The sequence below is a fragment of the Puma concolor genome, chromosome A3 (assembly GCF_028749965.1).
Source record: "Puma concolor isolate L17-30 chromosome A3, mPumCon1.1.hap2, whole genome shotgun sequence".
Lineage (NCBI taxonomy): Eukaryota > Metazoa > Chordata > Mammalia > Carnivora > Felidae > Puma > Puma concolor.
Genome location: NC_141669.1, coordinates 141,140,711 through 141,165,470, shown reverse-complemented (window position 1 = coordinate 141,165,470; position 24,760 = coordinate 141,140,711). Strand labels below are relative to the sequence as shown.

The 24,760-nt window shown below is 58.8% G+C and overlaps 3 protein-coding genes and 1 long non-coding RNA gene across 9 annotated transcripts; 2 read left to right on the top strand and 2 right to left on the bottom strand.

Annotated features, from left to right (window-relative positions):
* The first annotated feature begins 768 nt into the window (after positions 1 to 768).
* NPBWR2 (neuropeptides B and W receptor 2) lies at positions 769 to 1,809 on the top strand. The gene has a single exon (XM_025932068.1). It carries the CDS (start codon positions 769 to 771, stop codon positions 1,807 to 1,809), a length of 1,041 nt encoding a protein of 346 aa, XP_025787853.1.
* A 5,315-nt stretch (positions 1,810 to 7,124) lies between these two features.
* Positions 7,125 to 24,413, bottom strand: OPRL1 (opioid related nociceptin receptor 1). Of its 4 annotated transcripts, none has more exons than XM_086702770.1 (5): positions 24,081 to 24,413; positions 14,844 to 14,910; positions 13,271 to 13,567; positions 8,206 to 8,561; positions 7,125 to 8,109 (listed from the first exon to the last, which is right to left on the bottom strand). In XM_086702770.1, exons 1-5 carry the CDS (start codon positions 24,331 to 24,333, stop codon positions 7,586 to 7,588), a joined length of 1,497 nt encoding a protein of 498 aa, XP_086558896.1. In that variant the 5' UTR covers positions 24,334 to 24,413; the 3' UTR covers positions 7,125 to 7,585. The 4 variants fall into 4 exon arrangements, with proteins under 4 accessions (XP_086558896.1, XP_086558897.1, XP_025787579.1 ...); XM_086702771.1 differs by lacking the exon at positions 24,081 to 24,413 and adding an exon at positions 15,177 to 15,522; XM_025931794.2 differs by lacking the exons at positions 14,844 to 14,910; positions 24,081 to 24,413 and adding an exon at positions 14,073 to 14,690 and having other exon boundaries at positions 13,303 to 13,567.
* On the bottom strand, positions 19,008 to 21,259 carry LOC147582899 (uncharacterized). Its single transcript, XR_015249614.1, has 2 exons — positions 21,182 to 21,259; positions 19,008 to 19,212 (listed from the first exon to the last, which is right to left on the bottom strand). It is a non-coding gene; the product is annotated as an uncharacterized LOC147582899 (long non-coding RNA).
* LKAAEAR1 (LKAAEAR motif containing 1) lies at positions 19,576 to 23,102 on the top strand. Of its 3 annotated transcripts, none has more exons than XM_086702778.1 (5): positions 19,576 to 19,645; positions 20,293 to 20,397; positions 20,570 to 20,971; positions 21,159 to 21,281; positions 22,965 to 23,102. In XM_086702778.1, exons 3-5 carry the CDS (start codon positions 20,582 to 20,584, stop codon positions 22,995 to 22,997), a joined length of 546 nt encoding a protein of 181 aa, XP_086558904.1. In that variant the 5' UTR covers positions 19,576 to 19,645; positions 20,293 to 20,397; positions 20,570 to 20,581; the 3' UTR covers positions 22,998 to 23,102. The 3 variants fall into 3 exon arrangements, with proteins under 3 accessions (XP_086558904.1, XP_086558903.1, XP_086558902.1); XM_086702777.1 differs by lacking the exon at positions 22,965 to 23,102 and adding an exon at positions 21,377 to 21,475; XM_086702776.1 differs by lacking the exons at positions 19,576 to 19,645; positions 22,965 to 23,102 and having other exon boundaries at positions 21,159 to 21,740.
* Positions 24,414 to 24,760: the final 347 nt, after the last annotated feature.

Here is a 24,760-nt window from a genome sequence, read left to right as displayed (position 1 = left end):
CCGCCCACTGGAGACTCCAACCAGGCGAGTGAGCATGGCAGCAACCCCGAGGACGACTGTAAGTGCTACCTCGGTTCCTGCCCCCACTTCCCCCGCCAGAGCTCCACGTCAACCAGCAGGATCCGCCTCCCTCCTTCACAGCTCATTGGCGCTGCCACCAGGCTGGAGACCTTGCCGGGAAGCCAGCTCCCGCTGAGGCTGTTGGCCAGGCAGGTCCCGAAAGCCCCACAGGAGATCAAGAGCTGACTGGGACCCTGATGAGCACCCGTCCATGGGGGCCACACCTCCCTCCTCCACCCTTGCCACAGCCTGAACTGGCCTCCTCCGCATGCCCACAGAGGCCACCAACCTCTGGCCCCGTGTCATCGGACAGGTCAGCGGGGAAAAGAGCAGGTAGCCAGGCAGAAAGGGTGTGCGCTGTGACTGGGAGGGCTCTGGCTTCAGGACCCTGGGATTTGAAGGGGGCAGGGGTGAGTCTGGGAGGTGTGTTTGCAAAGGCACTGCCTTGATCCCATGTAGAGTGTGCATGGGGGGCAGACAGGACAGAGGAGGATGGAGGGAGGTCCTGTGTGTCCTTAACCCTGGCAAAGTGGCCACAGCCTCTGCCAGAGAACTTGAGGCAGCTGCTGTTCCAAGCGAACAGCCAGATCCCAGAGTTTCTCTTCTCTTTCTCAGAACCCAGCCCCAGGAGGCCCCCGCCCAGACTCCCAACTCCACAGCACCTCCCACCGGCCCCTGGGAGCGAATCCTTATCTGTCCCACCTCAGGATGCAGGCTGCTGAGCTGGATCCCCTTGAAAGCAGAGGCTTCCCCTTGCAGGCTGCGGTGGGCGCCAACTTCTCCTGGGACAACGGCACCGGGCACAATGTCACCCTCCCCGAGCCGCTGCCACCCTTCTACGTGCTCCTGCCAACAGTGTACTCTGTGATCTGTGCCATGGGGCTGGCAGGTAACACAGCTATCATCTACGTGATTCGGAGGGTGCCCAAGATGAAAACGGTGAGCAACGTGTTCACCTTGAACCTGGCCATCACCGATGGCCTCTTCACGCTGGTGCTGCCTGTCAGCATCACGGAGCACCTCCTGCAACACTGGCCCTTCGGGGAGCTGCTCTGCAAACTGGTGCTGGCCATCGACCACTACAACATCTTCTCCAGCATCTACTTCCCAGCCACCATGAGTGTGGATCGCTACCTGGTGGTGCTGGCCACCACACAGTGCCGCCGGGTGCCCCAGCGCACCCTCCGCGGAGCGAAGATCACCAGCCTCTGTGTCTGGATCGGTGGCACCATCATGGTCCTGCCCTTCTTCTCCTTTGCTGGCGTCTACAGCAATCAGCTGCAGGTCACGAGTTGCGGGCTGATTTTCCCGCGGCCTGAGAGGGCCCGCTTCAAGGCCAGCCGCATCTACATGCTAGTCCTGGGCTTTGTGGTGCCCATGTGTACCCTCTGCGTGCTCTACGTGGACCTGTTGCGTCGGCTGCGGGCCCTGCGGCTCCACTCCAGAACCAAAGCTCTGGGCAAAGCCAAGCGAAAGGTGACCACCCTGGTCCTGGCTGTGCTGGCCGTGGGCCTGCTCTGCTGGACGCCCTTCCACCTGGCCTCCGTCGTGGCCCTGACCACAGACGTGCCCCAGACGTCACTGGTCAGCGGCATGTCCCACGTCGTCACCAGCCTCAGCTATGCCAGCTCCTGTCTCAACCCTTTCCTCTACGCCTTCCTGGATGAGAACTTCCAAAACAGCTTCCGCAGCACGTTCCGGTGCTCAGGGGCCTCAGCGCCCTCCGCAGAGCCCCCGTGTGTCTGCTAGGAAAAGCGCTGTTCCCTTTGGAGGAAAGGCTCACCTGCTCACGTCCCATCGCCACCTTCTCCGCCCAGAGAGAGGAAGACCCGTGAAGGCCGCCCACCGGACCTGCAGAGACGACCGCGACATCTTTCCCAGGTCTCTGCCACCTGGACAGCCCCTGGGCAGGCAGCTGCAGGGAGTCAGGTTCTGGCCCCACCCTGCCTGTATGACCCCGGGCGCAACAGGCATCCTGACTCTACTCACCTGCAGAGAGGCAGACAGAAGACGTCCCCGGAGGCTCCTTCCCCGTCTTCCCTGACAATCATAATCTGGAGGGAAAGAAACCCACACTGTGATTGCATCCCGGGGCCACCACTGCACTCCACACTCGGCACCCTTGGGCTGGCCCCTCCCAAGACAGTGCTGAGATGGCAAAAGTGCAAGCACCTGGGGCAGGAAAGCCAGGTGTTACTGCAAAGGCCACAGACTCAATTATCAAATAAGGCCACGGAATGCATTCTCATAGCTTGAAACTTGGGCGGCATTTCACCAGGAGGCCTATGCCCACTTGGTGTCCTCTCTTGACCCTGCATGCTGTGTGGCCCATGCCCCTTTCGTGCCCTCCATGTCATAGTCTGTGGCCACCAGGACCCTTCTTCCAGGACCTTTGGACCCCCACGGTCTAGAGGGGGCATCTGGTACTTGGATGGGCTGACATCCGGACCCCTCCTCCCTGGGTTGTGGCCTGGGGCCTAGATTCAGCCAGCAGGAGCCCTGTGCTGAACCTCTGGGGTCAGGGTGGGGACACTTAGCTGCTGGCTATTCAGAGACCTGAAGCCTCAGCCAGGCTCCCCCGCCCTTAGCCCCGCGGCTCCCAGCTGGTTCCATGCTTGGCGCTCTAGCTGTGCCATTCTGTGCATCGTCTGGCATCTCCCAGGACCCTCCTCAGCTCATGGTGCCCCGGGCCGGCTTCAGTCCTCATGGCACAGAGCTCTGAGCTGTCTGTCCAGCTGACATGCAACAGCCACCATTCACCATCCATGAGGTGCCCCCCAGGGGGCGTGACTGCCGCCCTTCACATACTCCAGCTTCTCCAGTCACGTGGTCCTTAAAGCTCAGACCCACATCCTTTTCCCCTCCTCTCTGTCAGCCTGAAACAACTTACAGCCACCTCTGTGCTGCCTCGTCCCCGACGACACCAGAATCTACTGCCGTGTGATGAATTTCCCCTGATCCTAACAGCTTAAGACAACGTTTTATTATTTCATAGCTCCTGTCGCTCAAGAATTTGAGAGACGTTTTGGAGTAGTTCTGGCTCAGAGTCTCTCATGAGGTTGTAGTCAGGCTGTTGGGTGAGGCTCTGGTCACCTGAAGTCTGGACTCACACTGGGGACGCTGCTTCCAAGGAGCCCCTCACGTGGCCCGGCGCACGAGGCCTCAGGTCCTCCCCACATGGACTCTCCCCAGGGCTGCTCGGACATTGCCCCCGTGTGGCTGCTGGTCCCCCAGGGTGAACCAGTGGAGAGTGGGAGCCAGGAAGAGGCCTCAACACCATCTAAGACTGTCTTGGGGGGCACCTGGGTGGCTCAGTCGGTTGAGTGTCTGATTCTTGGTTTCGGCTCCGGTCATGATCCCAGAATCATGGGACCGAGCCCCACATTAGGCTCCCTGCTGAGCGCAGAGCCTGGCTAAGATTCTCTCTCCCTCTGCCCCTTTCCCCTACTCTCTTGCTCACTCGCTCGCTCACTCTCTCAAAAATAAATAAAAACATTTTAAAAATTAAAAAAATAAATAAATAAAAATAAAAATAAATTTTTTTTTTTTAATTTTTTTTCAACGTTTTTTATTTATTTTTGGGACAGAGAGAGACAGAGCATGAATGGGGGAGGGGCAGAGAGAGAGGGAGACACAGAATCGGAAACAGGCTCCAGGCTCCGAGCCATCAGCCCAGAGCCCGACGCGGGGCACGAACCCACGGACCGCGAGATCGTGACCTGGCCGAAGCCGGACGCTTAACCGACTGCGCCACCCAGGCGCCCCAAAAATAAATTTTAAAAGACTATCTTGGAAGCCATTTGCCACATTCTAATCATTAGAAGTCAGCCACTAAGCCCAGCCCACACTCGGGGGCTGTGGACATTTTTTAAGCCACTACTAACACCCACATCTCTCACTGGAAGATTCCGGGACCTGTTTGGTCACTGCAGGGCGGACACCTCCGCCAGCAGCAGCCCCGATTAGTGCCTCCGCACTGGCGCTGCGTGCAAGCTTCTTGAGGAGAGGAGCTGAGGCTCTTGACACGTCTTCTAAGACCGTGGAGGTGAGAGCGGGTGTGAGGTGCAAATGAGTGAGTGAACAGGGCACAGCAGTCACAAAGGCTGGAGGGTGCGTTCCTGACAAGCGGTGGGAACAGAGGGGCGGGAGGGGCGTGGCGCTGCTCAGAGACTCCTCAACACTTGACCCTGCCCCCTTCGCCCCCCGGGCCCCCGCAACACTGGGAGGATGGGCGGCAGCGTGGCAGGGACCAAGGCCAATCAGAATCAGCCAGGCAGCCCGCAGTTCCCCGCCCCATCCCCATGTCCGATGGGAGGGAGGGTCCTCACGCCAGGACCCCGGAGACCCCAAGGACGGGGGCGGGGGAGGGGGTGGCCATGGGCCAGCCAGATGAGGGGACAGGTGAATCCTCACCAAGGTTCCACCCAAGCGAGTTGCTGGGTCCCCAGGAAAATGCCAACCGCCCGCCTCCCCCCGCTGGCGCTGGTTGTCTCCACACCCTCCACTGTGACTTCCTGAGGTGGAGTGGGGGGAGAGAAAGGAGTGTCCCCAACCTCTGAGCTTGTCGTCCAGGGGAGGACCCGGGGCTCCCCTCGGCTCTCCAAATCTCCCAGCTAGGGCGGGCCGGCTCCGCAGCGCAAAGTCCAGAGGGCAGGCGAGCCCTCCGCCTCCCTAGCAGGTGCAACCCGGCCGCTGACCCCTGCCCGCAGCCCCGTCCTGGTCCACAACCTGGGCCTTCCCCCACGAACCCGCATGGAAGGTTCAGCCGTCCCTTTTGCAGAGGTGAGGAAACTGAGGCTCGGAGGAACCAGGAGACTTAACCAACCCGGGGGCTGGTAGGGGCGGAGGCGAGGGGGGCACGTGGGGGAGGGGGGCGGGGCCGCGGCCGACGCGGGAGGGGACGGAGGTGGGGACGTGGTGCGGGTGGAGGTGGGCAGCGGACGCCGTTGGGCTGGGGCGGACACAGTCCTGGAGAGCTTGGGTTGGGACCCTACGCCCACGGTCCTGCGGGCTACCTCACAGGCCCCTCACGCCTGCGCGGCGCGGCTCGTGTGACCCCTCACGGCCCATCTCTGCGCGGGTGCTCACTGCGGGGTCCGCCCTGCACGGACCCACCTTGAGCTCCTCCATCAGCAGAACCACAACTGTCCTGAGCATTCTTCACGCACCTCCGCCCTATAGCTGGTCACTCCCAAACTTTTCCTTGACGCTTACTTTTGGTTTTAACAGCAAAGTGCCCGTCATTAAAACTTGTGCCAAACCACACACTGGCGCATCTGCCTGTGCCCAAACACCTCGGCCTGAGCTCGCCCTCGCTACCCCCTCTGAGGGCCTCTTTCTGAGAGGGTCCTCGGCCAGTAGAGTCAACCTGGGCAGAACAGGGTCCCCACAGGGGCCAGGGGGGCGAATCCACATCTCAGGGCCACCAGGGGAGGCTGTTCTTTTCATCTTCCATCAAGACCCCCCTTAGACCTGCTCAAGGGAGGGGGAAGGGCTGGGGCAGGCAGGGGGTCCTGTGACCCAGGTGGGAAGAGCACCCCCCCACACTGGACCCGCAGGGAACCTCTAGCAGCCGGGGCAGGATGGACGCACAGTAGTCGTTCAGGGAGAAACGGTTTGTGCTGGGGGAAAGGCAACAGACCTCCAGGGCATCGTGAACTAACTGGTCACATCCCTTCTCAAAGCCAGAGCCTGGCCAGGTGAGGAGCACAGAGGGAGTGGAAGGACTCACGGCCCCAACAGCCCCACCCCACAGGGGCCCAAAACACCTGCTCAGGAGGCAAGGGTTTATTATGGCCCTCCATGGGCCTAGAGGCATGATCAAGGTTGGTTACATGTAGGGGAAGTCACGCTTGTCACATGCATAAATACATGGAGATACATGTTACACCAGGACAAATTCACAACTCCTGCAGCCTTGGCAGGACAGTGCCCCAGCTGAGGCAGCCCCAGTCTCCAGAGGCCTCCCCGCCGCCACTGCAGCCAGCACAGCCCCATCCTCTCCAGGAGCAACCCCACAGGGCCAGGGCTCCCTGAAGCAGGAGGAGTCGGCCCAAAGTCATTGCTTCGTGTTCTTTGCAGGTGCGTAAGGTCACCTGGCTGAGGTCTGCAGCTCAGCTCACAGGTGGAGGCAGAATAGTCTGTCCAGCGCTGGGAGTATTCAACAGTTTCTCTGCAGGAAGAGTGTTTGCAAAGTCACCAAACCACAGTTACATCTGCAGACCAGGGAGGGTGCTTCTCTGGTGACAACAGCAGGGAGACACCCTCCCCTCCAGTGTTTCCACAGCTGGACAGTCCTCACACTTGGCTCAAGCAGGCCCTGTCGAGCCCCACCCCTTACACCAGCTCTGCATGCGAAGCCATCCCGATGTGGCCCCAGGTAGGGTAAGTCCCGGCAGCAGGAAGCTCAGACCTGCCCCACAGACACTGGGAGGCTTGTAAATGAAGCGGGAATCAGTCACTTGGTGGGGGGGGGGGGGGGCGGGGGGGCAAAGAAGACCCCATCCCCACTGCCACTCCTCTTCCAAGGCCACCAGGATCCAAACACGGTGCAGGGTCCCGCCAGCTGCATGGCTGCTGACCTCTGATTTCAAGAGAGCCGGGGAGGACACAGGGACCCCCAGACGGAGCATGGCAGAGCCCTCCCCAGCACCAAGCAGCCAAGACCAGGAACACGGGGCTGTTTCAGTAATGACAGAGTGGGGGCACCTGGGTGGTTCAGTTGGTTGAGCTTCCGACTCTTGATTTCAGCTCGGGTCATGGTCCGGGGGTCGTGGGATTGAGCCCCACGTCGGGCTCTGCACTGAGCCTGCTGGGGATTCTCTTTCTCCCCCTCTGCCCCTCTCCCCCCCTTGCGTCCTCTCTCTCTCTCTAAAAAGAGAAACACAATTTTTAAAGAAGACATTTTGAAAAAGAAACGGCGGCCTGGGGCGATCAAGCAGCCCACAGGCCTTCTGAGCCGCCTCCGCACGCGCCGAGGCTGACAGTTCTTGGCGCTTCTGGAGGGAAAAGCCTGTGAGAGGCGGGTGGGGGACGGGAAGGGGAGCAGCTGAGGCGCAGGCTCCAAGCCCCGCTGCCCCCGGACGCCTTGCCAGCCCTCCGGTCGGCTCCAAGCCCAAGGAGACGCGGCAGGGCTCCACGCAGACGGCACGCCGCACAGGCGCACGGGGTGGGCACGCTGCTGTTACGCCTCCAGGTGTGTGCGCGCCAAGAGCGCACAGGGCGCGGCGGGGCAGAGGCCAGAAGGGTCCCGAGGCGCATAGGAGAGTTGGCGTGCGCTCTGGTCACGCACGCTCACCGGCGGGTCCTCGCGTCCCCTCTCCGCCCTGAACCCGGAGGGCAGCTGTAGTCTGACCTGTCCCATGATGTCACCGGGCCCTCTGAAGCCACGGTGAAGTCTGTGAGTCCGGCGACGCTCAGGGCTCAGGTTGCCGTCAGCCTAGAGAGCAGTGACCTGGGTGAGCTCCGTGTTGGGTGTGGACGGGCTCTGTGGGCTGACAGGCACCATGGGCAGGTCCACGCCTAGTCACGCGGGCCGTGGTACTGTCTCGGAGGTCTTGCAGGCGAGGGCCACATCCTTGGCAATGCTGCGCACACGGTCAGACACCTGCATCTCCCGGCGCAGGGCAGGAGCACAGCAGAACTTTCGGAAGCAGGCCTTGAAATTCTCGTCCAAGAAAGCGTAGAGGATGGGGTTGAGGCAGCTGTTGACGTAGCCAAGGGCCGTGCAGAAACGCAGAATGGCCACTGCGGTCTCACTGCCCGGCTGAACGCCCAGCCCTTGGACCAGCACGAAGACCTGGACGGGCGTCCAGCAGCCCACGAACACCGCCACCACCACCAGCACCAGCCGCGTGATGCGCCTCAAGTTCCGGTCCTTCTCCCGGGAGCCGGACAGCAGGCGGACGCCACGCAGCCGCCGGATCATGAGGCTGTAGCAGATGGAGATGATGAGCACGGGGATGATGAAGGAGAAGAGGAAGATGCCGATGGCAAACACGGGGCCCCAGTAGTCCTGTGGGGCGGGGATCTCCACGAGACACTCAATCTCTGCAGGGAGAAACACAGGGTCAGGGTGAGCGAGCCGGCACGGGGCCCTCTGGGGCCAGAGGACGACAGCACGGGGGAGGGGGGCCACCCACCGACCTTCGTCCTCGACCTGCGCCGAGCCCATGATGGCGACAGGAACACCCACGACAGACGCCAGAGCCCAGATGGCCACGTTGACGGCCTGGGCCTTGCTGGACGTCCGGACATCGAGAGCGCGGATGGGGTGGCAGATGGCTACGTAGCGGTCCACGCTCATGGCGGTCAGCGTGAAGGTGCTGGTAAACATGTTGTAATAGTCGATGGCAATGACTGTCTTGCACAGGGCATTTCCAAATGGCCAGAAGCCCAGGAGGACATCTGTGCCCTGGAAGGGCAGCGTCAGCAGCACCAAAGTGTCCGCCAGAGCCAGGTTAAAGATGTAAATGTTGGTGGCTGTCTTCATCTTGGTGTGCCTGCGGAGAGCACAGGGGGAAGGAAGACCTGGCCCAGTCCCTCTGGCTGGACCCGGCGGCGGAGGCCCGGGGGCCTTTCTTGTTGCCACCACCAGGAGCACCCGCCCCGAGACCTGTGTGGGAAGGTGGGCCCCCGGGCCCGGCACGAGGGACTTGGGGCACAAAACTGTGCTTCTGGCACACACAGAAGGCTTCCGAACCCCCAAACCGGTCCGCTTTGGGAAGGCTGGGATGTCAGGCAGCAGAGCACCCCTGTGACTCCACGTGGGAGCAAGGGGACAGGAATCTTCAGAAAAAGGACCAGTCCCCCTCCCTGCCTTCCAAGTCTTCCTGAAGACAGTCCACGGACTACGATGTTGGCCCTAGACACACCAGAGGTTCCTGAGGGCTCCAGAGTCTGTAAAAGCACATCAGAGGCCTTCCGGTCCATGTTGTGGTCCGGCCAGAGAGACAGGAAACGGCACCAGAAATGGGAGGTGTGCTAACAAGACCTGGCTGTATCCAAGGGACAGGTCCGGGGACCTTATAGTTACGGAATAAACACCTGTCGAGTGGGGCACCTAGGTGGCTCAGTCACTTAAGTGCCCGACTGGCGCAGGTCACGCTCTCGTGGTTTATGAGTCTGAGCCCCACATCAGGCTGTCAGCGCAGAGCCTGTTTGGGACCCTCTGTCCCCCTCTCTCTGCCCCTCCCCCACTCGTTCTCTCTCCCTCCCTCTCTCTCTCTCTCTCTGTCCCTCAAAAGTAAATATATATTTTAAAAAATAATAAATAGGGGTGCCTGGGTGGCTCAGTTGGTTAAGCATCCAACTCATGGTTTGGGCTCAGGTCACGATCTCATGGCTTCGTGGGTTCAAGCCCCGCATCAAGCCTGCGCTGGCCGTGCAGAGACTGCTTGAGACTCTCTCCTCTCTCTCTGCCCCTCCCTACTTGCACTGTCTGTGTCTCTTTCAGAATAGATCAATCAACTTTAAAAACTATCAAAAAATAATAAATAGCAAATAAATGCTTGTTGAATGAATCAATAGTTATGATGGTGGCAATGGAGGTGGTGATTGTGGTGGGGATGGTGGTGGAGAGAATGCTGGTGACGGTGGTGATGATGGTGATTGTTGTGGCAGTGGTGGTAATTAAGGTGGTGGTGATTGCGGTGGTGGTGGTCGCACAACGCCAAAGATGTTGCCGTCACCAGGAACACCAATGTTCCCTGTAAACTAAGCTGCCATAGGGAATCTGGGGGTCAATGCTGCCTCTCAGAGAAGGATTAGAAAGAAGCACAAACAGACCTTAATTATGACCAAATAACAGCAATAATGACCACAGTGGCAGACACCTGAGCCAAGCTCTCACATGGATTTTATCTCATTTAAGTTTCAAAGATGTGGGGCGCCTGGGTGACTCAGTCAGTTAAGCGTCCGACTTCGGCTCAGGTCGTGGTCTCACGGTCCGTGAGTTCGAGCTCCGCGTCAGGCTCTGTGCTGACAGCTCAGAGCCTGGAGCCCGCTTCGGATTCTGTGTCTCCCTCTCTCTCTGCCCTTCTCTCACTCACGCTCTGTCTCTGTCTCTCAAAAAAAAAGAAAAAAATGACTAGGGGCGCCTGGGTGGCTCAGTCGGTTGAGCGTCCGACTTCGGCTCAGGTCATGAACTCGCGGTGTGTGGGTTTGAGCCCCGCGTCGGGCTCTGCGCTGGCAGCTCAAGCCTGGAGCCCGCTTCGGATTCTGTGTCTCCCTCTCTCTCCGCCCCTCCCCTGCTCATGATCTGACATTCTCTCTCCCTCAAAAACAAATAAACATTAAAATATTTTTTAATTTCAAAAATGCTATTTTGATCCCCACTCCATGCAAGAGGACCCTTAGGCTCAGAGGATCTAAGTGGCCTTGAAAAGAGCTGGCAAAAAAGCAGAGAGGATCAAGAGAACTAGAAGACGAGCCACAGACAGGAGGAAAGACTTGCCAGAGATGCATTCGATGCAGGCTGCTGTCCAGAATACACGAGAAGGCTTAAAACTCGACAATAAGAAAACAAAGACTTTACCAGACACGTCACCAGTGAAAACAGCAACGAGATTCTGCTACACACCTCTTCGAACGAGCAATTTCCAGAACACTGACACCACACGCCGGTGAGGGTGTGGGGCAGCGGGAGCTCTCATGCGTTGCCGGCGGGCACGCCAAACGGTGCGGCCACTTTGGGAGACAGTTCGTTGGTCTCTTACAAAACTAAACGTACTCTTACCATACGATCCAGCAGTCACACGCCTTGATATTTACCCAAAGTTGTTGAAAACTTGTATCTGCATGAAAACCTGCGCACAGATGTTTATAGCAGTTTTATTCACAATTGCCAAAACTTGGAAGTGACCAAGATGCCCTTCAGCAGGTGATGGATTCGTAAACTGTGGTCCATCCAGAAAATGGAATATGGTTCAGTGATAAAAAGACATGAAAAGATCTGGAAGAACTTAAGTGCATATTCCTCAGTGAAAGAAGCCAGCATGAGAAGGCTACACGCCGTATGACCCCAACTACATAACACTCTAGAAAAGGCAAAACTATGGAGACAATAAAAATACCAGTGGTTTCCAGGGGTTGTGGGGTGTGGAGGGATGAACAGGCAGAGCACAGAAGATTTTTAGGGCAGTGAAACTGTTCTGTGTAATATTATGATGGTAGATACATGTCAAAACCCACAGGATGTACAACACTAAGAGTGAACCATAATGTAAACTATGGGCTTTGGGTGATTATGATGTGTTAACGTAGGTTCAATTGTAAAACTGAGTTGTAACTCGTTATAAAATGTACTATTCTGGTGGAGATGTTGGTAACAGGGGAGACCATGCATGTTGGGGGGCAGAGGCATATGGGCAATCACTGTACCTTCCTCTCAATCTTGCTGTGAATCTAAAACTGCTCTAAAAATAAAGTATCTTTTAAAAAAAGCAGGATTTGGGGCGCCTGGGTGGCTCAGCTGGTTGAGTGTCGGATTTCGGCTCAGGTCATAATCTCGAGGTTCGTGAGTTCGAGCCCCGCGTCGGGCTCTGTGCCGACAGCCCGGAGCCTGCTTCCGATTCTGTGTCTCCCTCTCTCTCTGCCCCTCCCCCCCTCACGCTCTGTCTCTCTCTGTCTCTCAAAGATGAATACACGTTAAAAAAAATTTTTTTTTAAAGAGCAGGACTTGGAGCTGGGGTCCGGGACTCCAGAGGCAGTCCACCCCAGTCCACAGGCTCAGAATACACTGTGCTAATACTCAGACCAGGCCCCACACACCAGTGTCTCTGGGGACTGCTGTGGGCAAGACAACCTTCCCTGCCTGCTCTAATCAGGATGTGGCTCTGAGAGTCCTGATGCCACAGTGCGGAGGAGACACACAGAGAAGTGATGACAGCAAGAGTGAATAAGACCACCCCGGGGCGCCGGGTGGCCCAGTCGGTTAAGCCTCCAACTTCGGCTCAGGTCGTGATCTCACAGTTCATGAGTTCGAGCCCTGGGTTGGGCTCTGCGCTGATAGCCCAGGGCCTGCTTGGGATTCTCTCTTCCTCTCTGTCTGTCTGTCTCTCTCTCTCTCTCTCAAAGTAAATAAGACTTAAGAAAAAAAAGACCACCCCAGGTTGCTGCACTTGTCACCCACAACCCACCCTCCAGCCACAGAGGGGCACGTGTGTGAGTCCAGTGCGCGGGGTCCAGCACTGGGCACAGCCAGCTGCTCCTCCTGGCCCCTGTGTGAGCACGTGCACCATGCACCTCGCACACATACGTGCGCACACTCGCATACGTGCACACGCCCGTGTTGACACGTGCACACGCTCACATACATGGACCTGTTCACATGCACGGACAACCCTAACCGTGCATGTACACACACTCATGCTTTCGTATGTGCACACACACACTCGTGTGTATACGCTGTGCATGCCTACCCCGCTTTAAACCACACACGCGTGCACGCACACATATAGCACACTGCCTCGTGTGCACCCACTCCCACACATACATGTACACAGGCACACGTGTATGTGTGTGGCTCACACTTGTGTGCACTCCTGCACGTGCGCATTCACCTTTTGTGTGCGCGCATGCCTGTACACGCTTGGGCATGTGAACACACATGAACACACACACATGCGCACGTCCTCACGCTGTCCCCCCACACCATCCCCACACTGTTCCCCTACGATGGGCCCCGACCCCACTCCCGGCCACCCCTCTTGGCCACAGGGGCTTTCCCATTCTGAGCACAAACATGCCGGAGTCAGCCCAGACGGCAGCAGCGAACACGATGCTGGAGCTGAAGGCGAGGGCTTCGGCACGGGCCCCGGAACCGGCTGGCGAGAGCTGCCTCTTAGGGGCACGGTGAGGTCCCGGAGAGCCTCACGCCGCGGCTCAGCCAGGAAGCTGGCCCGCGGCTCAGGTCAGGGAGTGTTATCTGCCAGGAGTCAGAGTGACAGTCCGTCTGGGGCACGGATGCGCCCTCTGCCCCCATCAGGACGGGGCTGAGCAGGGCTGATCCTTTCCTCTCCCTCTCCCCCTAGTCAGGTGCCCCAACCCTGAGGACTCGGAGCATCCAGGACCTTGGGACTGACCCTGACCCTGACGCTGCCTGACAGGATGACCAGAAATGGAATGGGAAAAGTGGGAACCCCCCACCTGCCAGGCCCACCCAAAACAGCCCCCTGCCTCAGTTTCCCCTCTGCAGCAATGTGGGACTCACCAGTAGGGAACCTTGGCAGGTCCCCAGCCTACCTTAGGATGACATACATGACGAGGCAATTTCCCAGCAGTCCCCCAATGCAGACGGCCAGGTAAAGCCCTACGATGGTGACCTTGAGCCCAAGGGGCAGGAAGGCGCCGTGGCTGGCATTGAGCAGCAGGTTGGGGGGCAGCAGGCTGTGGTTGGGGCTCAGGAGGGACAGGTTGCCCTGCAGGTGGCTGCCGTAGAGGACCTCCCAAAATGGGGCAGGGAAGAGGGACTCCATGCCACCTCCCTGCGTGCAAAGCCACCTGGTACCTAGGAGAGGACAGGGACACATGACCACAGCACCCAACACCCACCCAGCTGAGGCCTCTGAGCACAGTGCGTGTGGCCCAGCAGGCACGTGGACCCCCCACACATACACACAGGCAGCCACAGACGCAGAAGCGTACATCCACACACAGAAACAATGGAGACAAGCAGACACGTATGCACAGATGGGAACACGCAGAGAGGCATGTAAGTCTCGTCAGACTTATAGACTCCCACATGGGGCGTGTGGATGTAGTTACACTCCGGGACGTGTGTCCACCCACAGGGACTCATGGACACACGGCCACCCGTGTGCACACATCACACACAGAGGTGTCCGAAGCTGACCTCGTGCACGCACAGGCACAAGAGGGTCAGAGACATACCCAGAAACACCTGCAGCACAGGACCGAGGCCGATCGAGCACTCAGCTCCCTCCCACCCCTCCCCGGTCCTGCCTGAGAGCTGCAGTCTGCCCACGCCGAGCCCCCAGCAGCTTAGGCCTTACCTTAGCGACCTCCGTGGGAGCCAAGACTGTGGGGATGCTAACCGTCAGCGCTGGCAGAGCAGGGCTGGGATCCCACGGCCCTCAGCGCCGGATCTGGACAGGGCTGCGGCAGGCGGCTGCTCCTTCCCCGTAGCTGCCAGACCAGACGCAGCAGCCTAGCGCGGAGCTGGGGGATGGGGAGGAGACTGCTGCTCCTGAGGGGGAGGGGCCACGCGGGGTGGAGGAGGGGGCCGCAGGGAAGGCAGGGGTCACCAGGCCCCACACTGGATGGGGAGAGACCAAAGGACCGGGGCACACACTTAGAGATGAATGACAGACGGGCTCCGACACACGGACACAGGAACTGAGCCGGGGCACAGACATACACACAAGGACGCACGGGGACTCGGGGATGGGCACGGGGGACAGACACAGAGACACGGGACAGAGACAGAGTGGACACACGGGATGGAGACACGGGTAGGTGCACACACAGACTGGGACACAGACGTGGGGGCTTGTCTCACACACAGAGACACTGCCTTGGACAGGCTCAGACCAGCCTCCGTCTGCACTCTGTGCCCAGAACAGCACCCTCAGCTGGGCTCCAGGGGAACTGAGGCACAGCAGGCCAATAGGTAGGTAGGTGGATACACAGTGCCCCCGCCCAGCCAGCCCCAAGCGGATCAGAGCCTTGTAGACAAGACACCTAGACTCTACTGTGCACCCCGTGTCCCTGCTGTGTGCCCCGCACGTCCATCATGAACGCGAGCTCATCCGTCCCCATCATACCGGCTCATTGTCATCAGCATCACCTTCGTGCAGACAGGAGCATTAAGCCTCAGAGGTGTGAAGTCACCTGTCAAAGTAGCAGAGACAGGGTTCAAACCCAGATCCACCCGCAGCTTTGAGACACCCCAAGGGCGTCTCGCCATAGCAGGGTCCCAGGGCAACATCTGAGCATCATTCCGTCACAGCCTGGGCCCCCACACGGACGCAGCCAAAGGGCTCCGGTGGGGCTGCCTCCTTCCCAGCCCTGGGGTCACATGCCGTGTGGGAGATCTCTCAGATCAGCTACCAGCCTTGCAATCATGGGGTCATTCTTCCTGCACAGGCTCTACTCACATAGCCCAGACCCTGCTTGGAGCATCCGTCTCCAAGGATGGGGACCTGGTTGCTAGGCGACTGGCAGCAGCGTCGCTAGGATACCTGGCAAATCAGAGAGGACAGGGCCCGCAGATGCCCCAGGACTCAGCATCCTAAGCTGTCCCCCAGGGCTTATCTCTGCATCTTCACTGCGGCTGACTCAGGGACACGTGTGGAGACATGGGGCACACCCACAGGGACACTCAGGACACAGGCTCACGTGCCTGCACGCACACACACAAAGATGCCCAAACAGGCACACGAGTGAACACACAAACACAAGCTCATGCTCAGAAATGCACAGACACCCGCAGGCACAAACACACGGACCACACACACGTGAACCCACGCCAACGTGCACTCAAGGCACATGAGTAGACGGGACAGAACAGGCGGACACACAGATCAAGGCCTTCAGACACCCAGGGGCCACACACACGAGCACCACACTCTCCAGGTGAAGCTTGAAGTATGATCCTGCTGACCTCGGGAGCCCAGCAGGGGCAGGAACCCAAGGAGGCCAGGCTTGGCCTCCTGCAGCCTCCCCCAGCCGGGCTGACCGAGGTCTGAGCAGCCAATCCCAGCCCCTCCTGCCCCCGCTGCCTGCTCACCGGCCCACAGAGCTCATTTCATAATGGCCTCCAGCTGCCTCCCAGCTCCGGCACAGACTAGGGGAAGGAAGGGCCATGAGGCTGGTCTGGAAAGGTATCCCGTGAGAGTGCACCCAATGCACCCAGTGCTAAGGACGGCTGGAAGCAGATACCTGGCCCTTCACACGGATAGTCTCAGCCGAAGGTCAGGCTTGGTCACCTGGCCCGTGGGGGGTCAGGCTGGAATGCTGACTGTACTCCCTGGGTGTGACAGCGGCCCAGCCTTGGACCCTAAAGGGCTCCCACAAAGGGAGCTGGCAGCACCGAGGAAATAGCCCCTGCACAGCCAGGGTAAGACACAGAACACATGTGTTACACATGGGACAGCAGGGGACACGTTATGTGAAACAGCATTGGTATCAAAGCAGGACAACTCAAACTCACGTCATATGCAGGCAAAACGAAACACACAGGGGCACCAGGGACAGCCCAAGGCATGCGGCTTACGTGAATGACGGCACAGAACGCATGTCCACAAATTATGGTTGTAGCTGCCTGGGCTGCACTCAGGAGTCATGGGAATTTGTGGCAGGACTTGGTCCCAGAGAGATTTCCACCCACAAAGTGGGGCGAATGCACCTCACTCTTGCCCAGTGAGTCACAGCCCGGAAACGCCGCTACTCGTGGCCTCGGGCAGGCTCGCCGTCTGCTTCCGTCCATCTCTGGGTGCTTTGCTACCCCTGGGCGCGGCACAGGAATCCAAGCAAAGTCACCAGAGCCTAACAGGGAACAGCTGCCCTCCCCTCGGGGAATTCAGTCCCCAGGTCATTTGTGCTGTTAAAAAGTGAAAGACCCTCGGGGCACCTGGGGGGCTCAGTCGGTGGAGCAGTTGAGCGTCCGACTTTGGCTCAGGTCACAATGTCACGGTTGGTGAGTTCGAGCCCCGCGTCGAGCTCTGTGCTGACAGCTCAGAGCCTGGAGCCTGCTTCGGATTCTGTGTCTCTCTCTCTGCCCCTTCCCTGCTCATGCACTGTCTCTGTCTGTTCTCAAAACTGAACAAACGTTAAAAAAAATTTTTTTTTTTTTAAGTTAAAGACCCAGGTTCCTGGGTGGCTCAGTTGGTTGAGCATCAGACTTTGGCTCAGATCAGGTCTCAAGGTTTGTGAGTTCAGGCCCCATGCAGGGCTCGCTGCTGTCAGCACAGAGCCTGCCTCAGATCTTCTGCCCCTTCCCCATTTATACTCTCTCAAAAATAAATAAATCCTAAAAAAAATTAAATTAAAAGTGAAAGGACTCTTTCTTTCAAGTTTATTTATCTATTTATTTTGAGAAAGTGCACACCCAAGCAGGGAAGGAGCAGAGAGAAGGAGAATCTCAAACAGGTTCCACGCTCAGTGGGGAGCCCATCGCGGGGCTCAATCCCACAAACCCAGAGATCATGACCTGACCCGAAATTAAGAGTCTGATGCTTAGACTGAGCCACCCAGTGAGCCACCCAGACGCCTCCAAGGATATTTTTTTTTTAGTTTATTCATCCATTTTTTTTAAAGAGAAAGAACGTGCATGTGCACACGAGCACAAGCAGGGGAGGGACAGAGAGAGAGAGAGAGAGAGAGAGAGAGAGAGAGGATCCCAAGCAGGCTCCACGCTGATAGTGCGGGACTTGAACCCTCAAACTGTGAGATCATGACCTGAGCCAAGATCAAGAGTCAGATGCTTAACCTACTGAGCCACCCAGGTGCCCCTAAGAAAAAACCAAAATGGAAAGATTTTATCGGTTGTGAGTTTCATCATAATAAATTACTTTATGTGATTTTGACTTTATAATATTTATATATGGCAACAAAAGAATTGACCTGTACATTTTCAATATAATGTTAAATTTTGTAGTCACTTCACAAGCGTCTTAATTTTTTTTGGAGTTTTATTCTCAGGCTTTGGCAGCAGTCAAAATGCTTTTAGATCCCAGCATTCCCATCAGCCCTTGAAAAACAGACGAGTCCTGGGCACAGAAATAGGTGGGAGACACCTACCTGGTGGCCTCGCACAGCTACTGAGCCCTAGACATTTGGGGATCCTCGCCCCACCCCCCTCCCCGCCCCCCTCCCCAGGAAACTGCAGGGCGTGCAGAGGAGGAGCCCCAAGAAGCTGCTTTCAGGAATATGAGCTGTGCAGGCACCAAGCCCTCCAAGGATTAGGGAGGAGGGGTGTCAAGGGTTTTCAGTCCTACAAAAACAGAGGGAAAGTTACAAGTCCCTTCTTGCAGGAGAGCAGCTCCCACTGGCCCTATAAACCCCCCTCCACTGCCAGAAGCCAGCAAGTAACTCCCTTTCTGCGAATGCTCCTGGCCCAGACCTGGGAAGCTGAGAGGAGGGCCAAGAGCCCCGTCTCACAGCACTCACCAGGGTGGGAGCACAGAGTTGAACCTGAGGCAGCCCCTGCCTGGCTGTGGATATCCGGGAAGACTGCCTGGAGGAAGTGGCCTGCTACGTCAGACTCCCTAAGCCGTTGCTGCTTCTGGATCCCAGAGGCCTGTGTCTTCAACAAGCCCCAAGGCTGGTGCCGACTCTCAAGGCCCAGACCACACCCCAAAGGCACGTGCTGGGCGGGAAGGGGCAGCACCCCAGGAACAGCTTGTGCAAAGCCTTGGGGGCCAGAAGGATGGACAGTCATTCCATGGAGCTTGGGGCTGGTGCAGGCTCTGATGTACAGGGGCACAAAGTCATAGTTTACCCTTTCACCAGGAAGCCAGAGGAAGCTCCCAAAAACAAGGTGAACCGTCAACACCCTCCTGCACAAAGGCCAGGTCTCAGCCGAGACCCCATCCCCAGGACAGTTCCCACCTCAGGGCTGCAGGTCCTGAACCCCCAAAAAGGCATCATCATCCTTGGCACACGACCGTGAATGAAGGGGAGAGTTGTGCATGCACCATAACGAATTGTGGACTTAATGCAACAATTTTGGCCTAATGTAGCACCAGCACATGAATTAATGAGTTCTAAAGGGTTGTTGTTTTGTTTTTTTTTAATGTTTTTATTTATTTTTTGAGAGAGAGAGCGAGCAGGGACTGAGGATCCGAAGTGGGCTCTGTGCTGACAGCAGAGAGCCCCATGCAGGGCTCAAACTCACCAACTGTGAGTGAAGTCAGATGCTTAACCCACTGAGCCACCCAGGGGCCCCTGAATTAATGAATTCTAGAATAAACTGATGAGTGCATGCATGAGTTATAGAATTAATAAACTGAGAAGTGAGTTAGTTATGAAATATGATGACACTAACAAATACATTACAGAAATATAGGACCCAGGACCCAGAAATTTAGAGTTCGGGAAAACCTGGCTCCGGTCTTGCGGGACCCCTGAGACTCCAAACTTGCCCTGGAAGAGGGTAGGTGTCCTCCTGAGCTCTGCCCCAGTTTCCCTTCCCTGTGAACGACAGTGGCGGTGAGAGCCCTTTTGGGTCCAGCAGCGGAGAACGCGTATCAGACAGGAAGGTCTCATTGCTACGCCCTCTGCCCCCAAAGCCAGTCCCCAAAGACTTCTCCAGCCTGGAAGCTGGGACCACAGCTCCCAGAAGAGTACGTTTGGGGCTCCCAGAAAGGAAAGAAAGGGCACCCGGGCTGGAAAAACTGGCGGTCACCTCCTCGGGTCCGCTGCAGGGATTTCGCCCGTCGGATGTGGACGCCCTCCAAGCACCTGGATCCTGACTCTGCCGGTGCCCCTCCCTCCCCAGGGGCAGGCCCGCCCCCGCCGTGCAGGGGGAGGGCGGGACTCCCGGTTGCCAGGCAACCGCGTCAACAAGTCCAGGAGAGTCAGGGCTCAGTTGGAGGCTCAGACCCCGGAAGGCGGAAAGTATGGGGTGTACGGATGGGGGACAAGAGCCGGCCCCTCGACCAATGTAGCAAGAATGAGTTGGGGGAGGGTGATGGCCTCCGGCAAATGCCACGTTGTGTGGCTCTGCCTGCGGCCCACAGTGGGCCAGAACCTGGCCCAGGGTCCGGGGCCTGAGGTGCTGTGGGCTCGGAAGGAAGGAGTCCTGCAGGGCTGAACCAGGCGCCCTGGGCGTTCCCGTCTCCTCTCTCGTGGGCCCTCCCCGCCCTATCACCTCCGTGGGCTCTGCTGTCATCTAGACCCAGCAGGGGACAGGCTAGGAAGACAGGGTTTCCCCCCAAACACGTCCAGGGCAGCAACTGTCCAAGTTGCTTTCGGCCTCCACAGACACACACCTCCCAGAAGGACATGAGTCCTCTGCCCAGGGCAAAACGGAAGCCCACCGACTCTCATCTCCAGCCCCTAACACTAAGGCCGAGTAGAGCAACCCGCCCCCCACACACACACACCCCCCCCCCCCCCCCCCGCTCCCGGGGTTGCAGTGCGGGGGCGGGGGGAGACTGGGGGTTTGCTGACTGACCGTCAACCACAGACATGGGGGACTGGGGCACACTGAGGGTCCCAGAATTGTGGGGAAGGGCCTGCCAAGCTTAACATGTTCTCTACCCTGGGTAGGGCCCCAGGTCTCCGCATTTTCTCAGTGGACAGAGAACCAGCCGGTGGGCAGGAAGGGAATTTCCTGAAACTCGGCGGATCAGAAATGTCTGGTTGACAGCAGGGGTAAGGAAGACGGGTGCTAGGCCCGCGCAAAGGTGCTGAGTCTGCAGATGCAGGACCTAAGGCCAGCTGCGAGGAATCTAGAAGGGCCAGAGCTGGGAGCGCACGAGGTGGGGGGGGGGGGGGGGGGGGGGGGCCGGGCCGGTGCCAGTGGGACTCACTCTTCCCTCGGCAGAGCGGGCCGAGCATGCAGTCTCCAGCAGAGAAGGAGGCCGGGCTCCGGGGCCCGCGGGAGCGAACCGGAAAGGGGTCTCTTGAGGAACGCGCCCGGGGGGCGCCCGCGGCGCAACCCCCCAAGCCAGGGTGGGCCCTGACGCTGGAGGGGCTGGCGGCCATGAGCCCCGCGCAGCGTCACCGCCACCTGCTCTTCGGTGACCAGCTTGAGGACGTGGGCGCGGCCGCCTCTATCTTCCCGCGCGAGTCAGTGGAGCTGGGGAGCCGTATGCCCGACCCGCGTGCGTGGACGCAGTCACCGGAGCCGCCCGGCGTGCGCCAGGACCGGCTCCTCGGCGTCCTCAAGGCAGCCGAGGCCCGGGGGCGAATCCGCGCCTTGCGGCTGCGCTACATCCGCATGCGGGTGAAGCTCGGGGCCGGAAGGAAGGGGCGCGCAGGCGAAAGGGTTGCGGGGCGGGGAGGGGACACCAGCCCGGGTGCCCCGAGGAAAGGGGTGGGGGTGGGGGGCGCCCTGCAGGAGGCGGCGGGCGGAGCTAGGGCAAAACATCGCGGAGGCTTGGAGACCCGAACCCCCGCCCCACGACCCGCAGGCGGAGGAGATCGCGCTCCTCACCTGGCAGCAGAAGTCCGCGCGCGCCGCCATCCGGCTGGAGCTGTTCCTACCGCCGCAGCTGAAGCCCACGCGGATCCCGGACCCCCTGGATCGTCAAGAGGTGCCCACAAGCCCGGGAGGGGGTGGAGCGCGGGGGGGGGGGGGCGTCCCGGCCCGCGTCCCCGCACACCTGGCCCCAGCCACTCTCGCCCACAGAGGAGGCGCGTGGAGACCATCCTGGAGGAGAAAGTTGACGGCAGCGTCTTCCCACGTTGACGCGGCCCCACCCTTCCACATAAAGTTCTCACGGTTCAAGCGCCGCTTGGTCATTAAGACCCCTCTCTCCAGGTTCCCCGGGGAGGGAGGGGGGGCGGGTATGGATGCCGCCTTCTCTGCGTCCGATGTCACAGACATCGGGAGACACAGAGTGGGGCCCCTCCAACAAAGTAGAAGTGTGCAAGTGGGCAGGCGTCAGATCAGCAGAGGACGCTGATGATCCCTCAAGCCCTGGGGCTGTCCCCATCCGGCAACCTGGTGCCCTGCAAGTCTGTGAGAGCCCCCAGTCTGAGGGGACAGGAGTAAGAATCTGATGGGCAACGGTCACACCTCCAGAAGAAGAGCAACCTCAGGGAGAAAGTGGGGCCCAAGTGGGACCCCGGGTTGGGGGTCATTCCATCAGGGATCAGAGAGGAGGGTGGCCTTCTGGGCAGGGAGAGTGACTGCACAAGCCAAAGGTGGTCTTTGGAACCAGCTGTGCCCAGGAGGTCCTCCAGAGGACGGAGACTGGGGAAGGGGAGACCCCCTCAGGGAGGCCTGCACTACCCCACAGAAAACCACCTTACCATCCTGAATGACCTCTTCAGTTCTGTTCGATCCCCCTTACGCCGCGTGCACACGCGCGCGCACACACACACGCGCGCGCGCATACGGGAAGGAACCCCCCACCCCCACCCCCGTGTCCCATTCTGACAAACCCACTTCCTGCAAACCCTCTGGACTCTGAAGAGTCTTCCAAGTTTCTGGATATGTCTCCCCTTAGAGAGCTTACTCTTCTCCCAGACACAAGCTCTTTGTAGAGCCTGGAACTTGGCCACCTTTCCCTTTTCTTCCCTCCTGGTCCCTAGCCGGCTCCAGAGGTGGGGGCTGAAAGAACTCAGACAGGTCATGTCTGAGTGGGCCTCCCGTTGAGTGGGCCCACAGCAAAGAACTGATCCTGGGGGGGGGGGGGGGGGGTGTCATGCTTTACCCACAGAGGTCAGAGCAGGGTCCAGCAAAGACTCCTGCTCAGTGGTGGTGAGTGCCCCTCCCTGACCCGGCTCAGGACGGGGACCTAGCCTCATGGGGATGTGGGCCCTCTGAGCCCTCAGCAAGCCCTTCTCCCCCTGCACCTGACCCTTCACCCATTCTGGGCTGTTGCTGCCCTGGCCTTGATCCAAGCCCAGAACTGTGTGTGGAAGCTGGCTTCTGTGGCAGCTCTGGGAGGGAGGGGAGGGCTGTGTGTGGCAGCTGTGGGTGGGGGCTGATCTTTTAGGCAGAGAGGGGGAAGGAGAAACAGGGGAAGAGAAGGTGGCTTGGGCTGAGGACAGAGATCTCTGTCCAGGAGTGGTGGCCACTTACACCTGGACACGAACAAGGAGGCTGATAGCCAGCCCTGACTCCCCTGGCCAAGCCCCCTTGTGATATGGACCCAAGCATCCTGTCCCTTGGGGATGTGCTGATCACCTAGGATGATTTCCTCTGCTTGGTAAACACGTATTTCATTTCGTCACTTGTCTGAGTCTCCATTTCTTTATCTTTAAAATAGAGATCTGGAGGGTCTCACCCGGGCTGTGAGTGAACACAGTGAGTGTCCCATAAGGGTATGGTCACTCTGCATCAGGCAAACACAAGAGGACAGAGGCACAAGACAGACTCACAAAGCCCTGAGAAGACCAGCAAGAGGGTGGCCTCACAGGTAGCTCTGCATCGAGCTGGCACGGGGGGGGGGAGGGGATCGCTGCACCAGGGAAGGGGCCCTAGCTCTGCAGAGGAATCCAGGGAAAGTGGCTGAGGACATTTCTGCCGGGCCCAGAAGAGGCTTCTGCTATGGGAGAGTGCAGCATGTGGGCCAGGACCCAATGTCCTGGGGACTGTAAGGGATCAGGTTGGTCCTGGAGCTGGGATCCTGCTCATGCTCTGGACAGCGAGTGCTGGGTTCAAGTCCCATGTCCACCATTATCTGCTGCATGGCTTTGAACCAGTTCCTTCCCAGCCCATCTGGATCCCTCCCATGGAATATGGGGCACTCTCTGTTGAGACGGGCTCACCGGAGGAGGTGCAGGAGACCCAGAAAGGCCAGGGCAAGGGGAACAGAGTGCACAGCCAAGTGGCCAGAGGAGGTACAGTGTACGGAGGGCTGGGAGGGCAGAGACGGTGTAGACTGGCATGAGTGCAGGGCGAAGCGTGTGACCCCACACTTGGTCAGCTGCCCCACACATCTCTCAGGAGGTGGGCGGAGACTCCACACCAAGCACAGTGGGATCCGTGTGGCTGTGTGACACTGACCAGGTGCTGACCTGTCCTTGTAGGACCTACCTCTCAGGACTGTTACCTAGGTTAAATAAGAAGCTTCTGGCCTCTGGCCTCCCCTGGCCAGCCCGTCAGCCAGATAGCTCTGTGGCCATGCCAGCCGAGGCCTCTGGGCACACAGCGTCAAGAGGCACCCCAGCCCCCAGGGCCCCTCTCGCCTCCCTGACCTTGTGCCACCCTCTCCTCCAGCGCGGCCCCCACTCTCCCAGGCCCCCGCACTGCTGTCCTGCCAACACTGTCCTTTGCTGAAGGACACCCCCCTCCTTGGCTGTATGGCTCTCCTTAGCCCTCCTCACCTCTCACCCAGTCTGCCAGTCTGTTTCTTGTCTGCTCCAGGGCTGGCCTGACTTACTGTTAGGTGCCACCGCCTGGCGCACAGGGAGCACCCAGATGATCGCCGAATGAAGAGCACATACAAAATCTCCACTTCCCTTTACATCTTGAAGAAGAGTTCTGAAAAGCGTGTGCGTATCGGCTTGTGCAATTGGAAGGCATTTTGTGAGCGGGACCCGGGCATCAGGAACTGACCAAGCTGAGTCCCTGCACTGGGGACAGGAGATGCACATGGTCCAAGGCCAGGGGGACGCAGACACTCTGCAGCCCATTTCCAGAGCAGCGTCAGGGCTGCTCTGGCACTGGCCCAAAGCATGCCAGGATAAGAAATTTAACTGACCGCTGTAACAGAGCAAAAAATATCAGGAGAGGCAGCCAAAGAGAAGGGACAGGGCATTCGTTGCAAAAGGGAGGGTGTGGCTTTAAGCTTGAGGACATCTCAGGGCAACTGGAGGGGTTGGAAAAGACTCAGGCCCCACAGACAGGAACATTTGGTGACTCCAGATGTAGGAACCCATACCGCCAGTATCCACCAGCACCCGGGCACAGGACGCCCCCTTTCTTGGGAAGCCCCCTAGAACCCTGTGCCAGTGAGCTCTTAACCCCACTTTACAGGCGACAGCACATAGTCGCAGGGAGGCTAGGCCTGGGCCTGGAGGAACCACTATACAGTCCTTTCCAGCCTGGCAAGGAGCATAT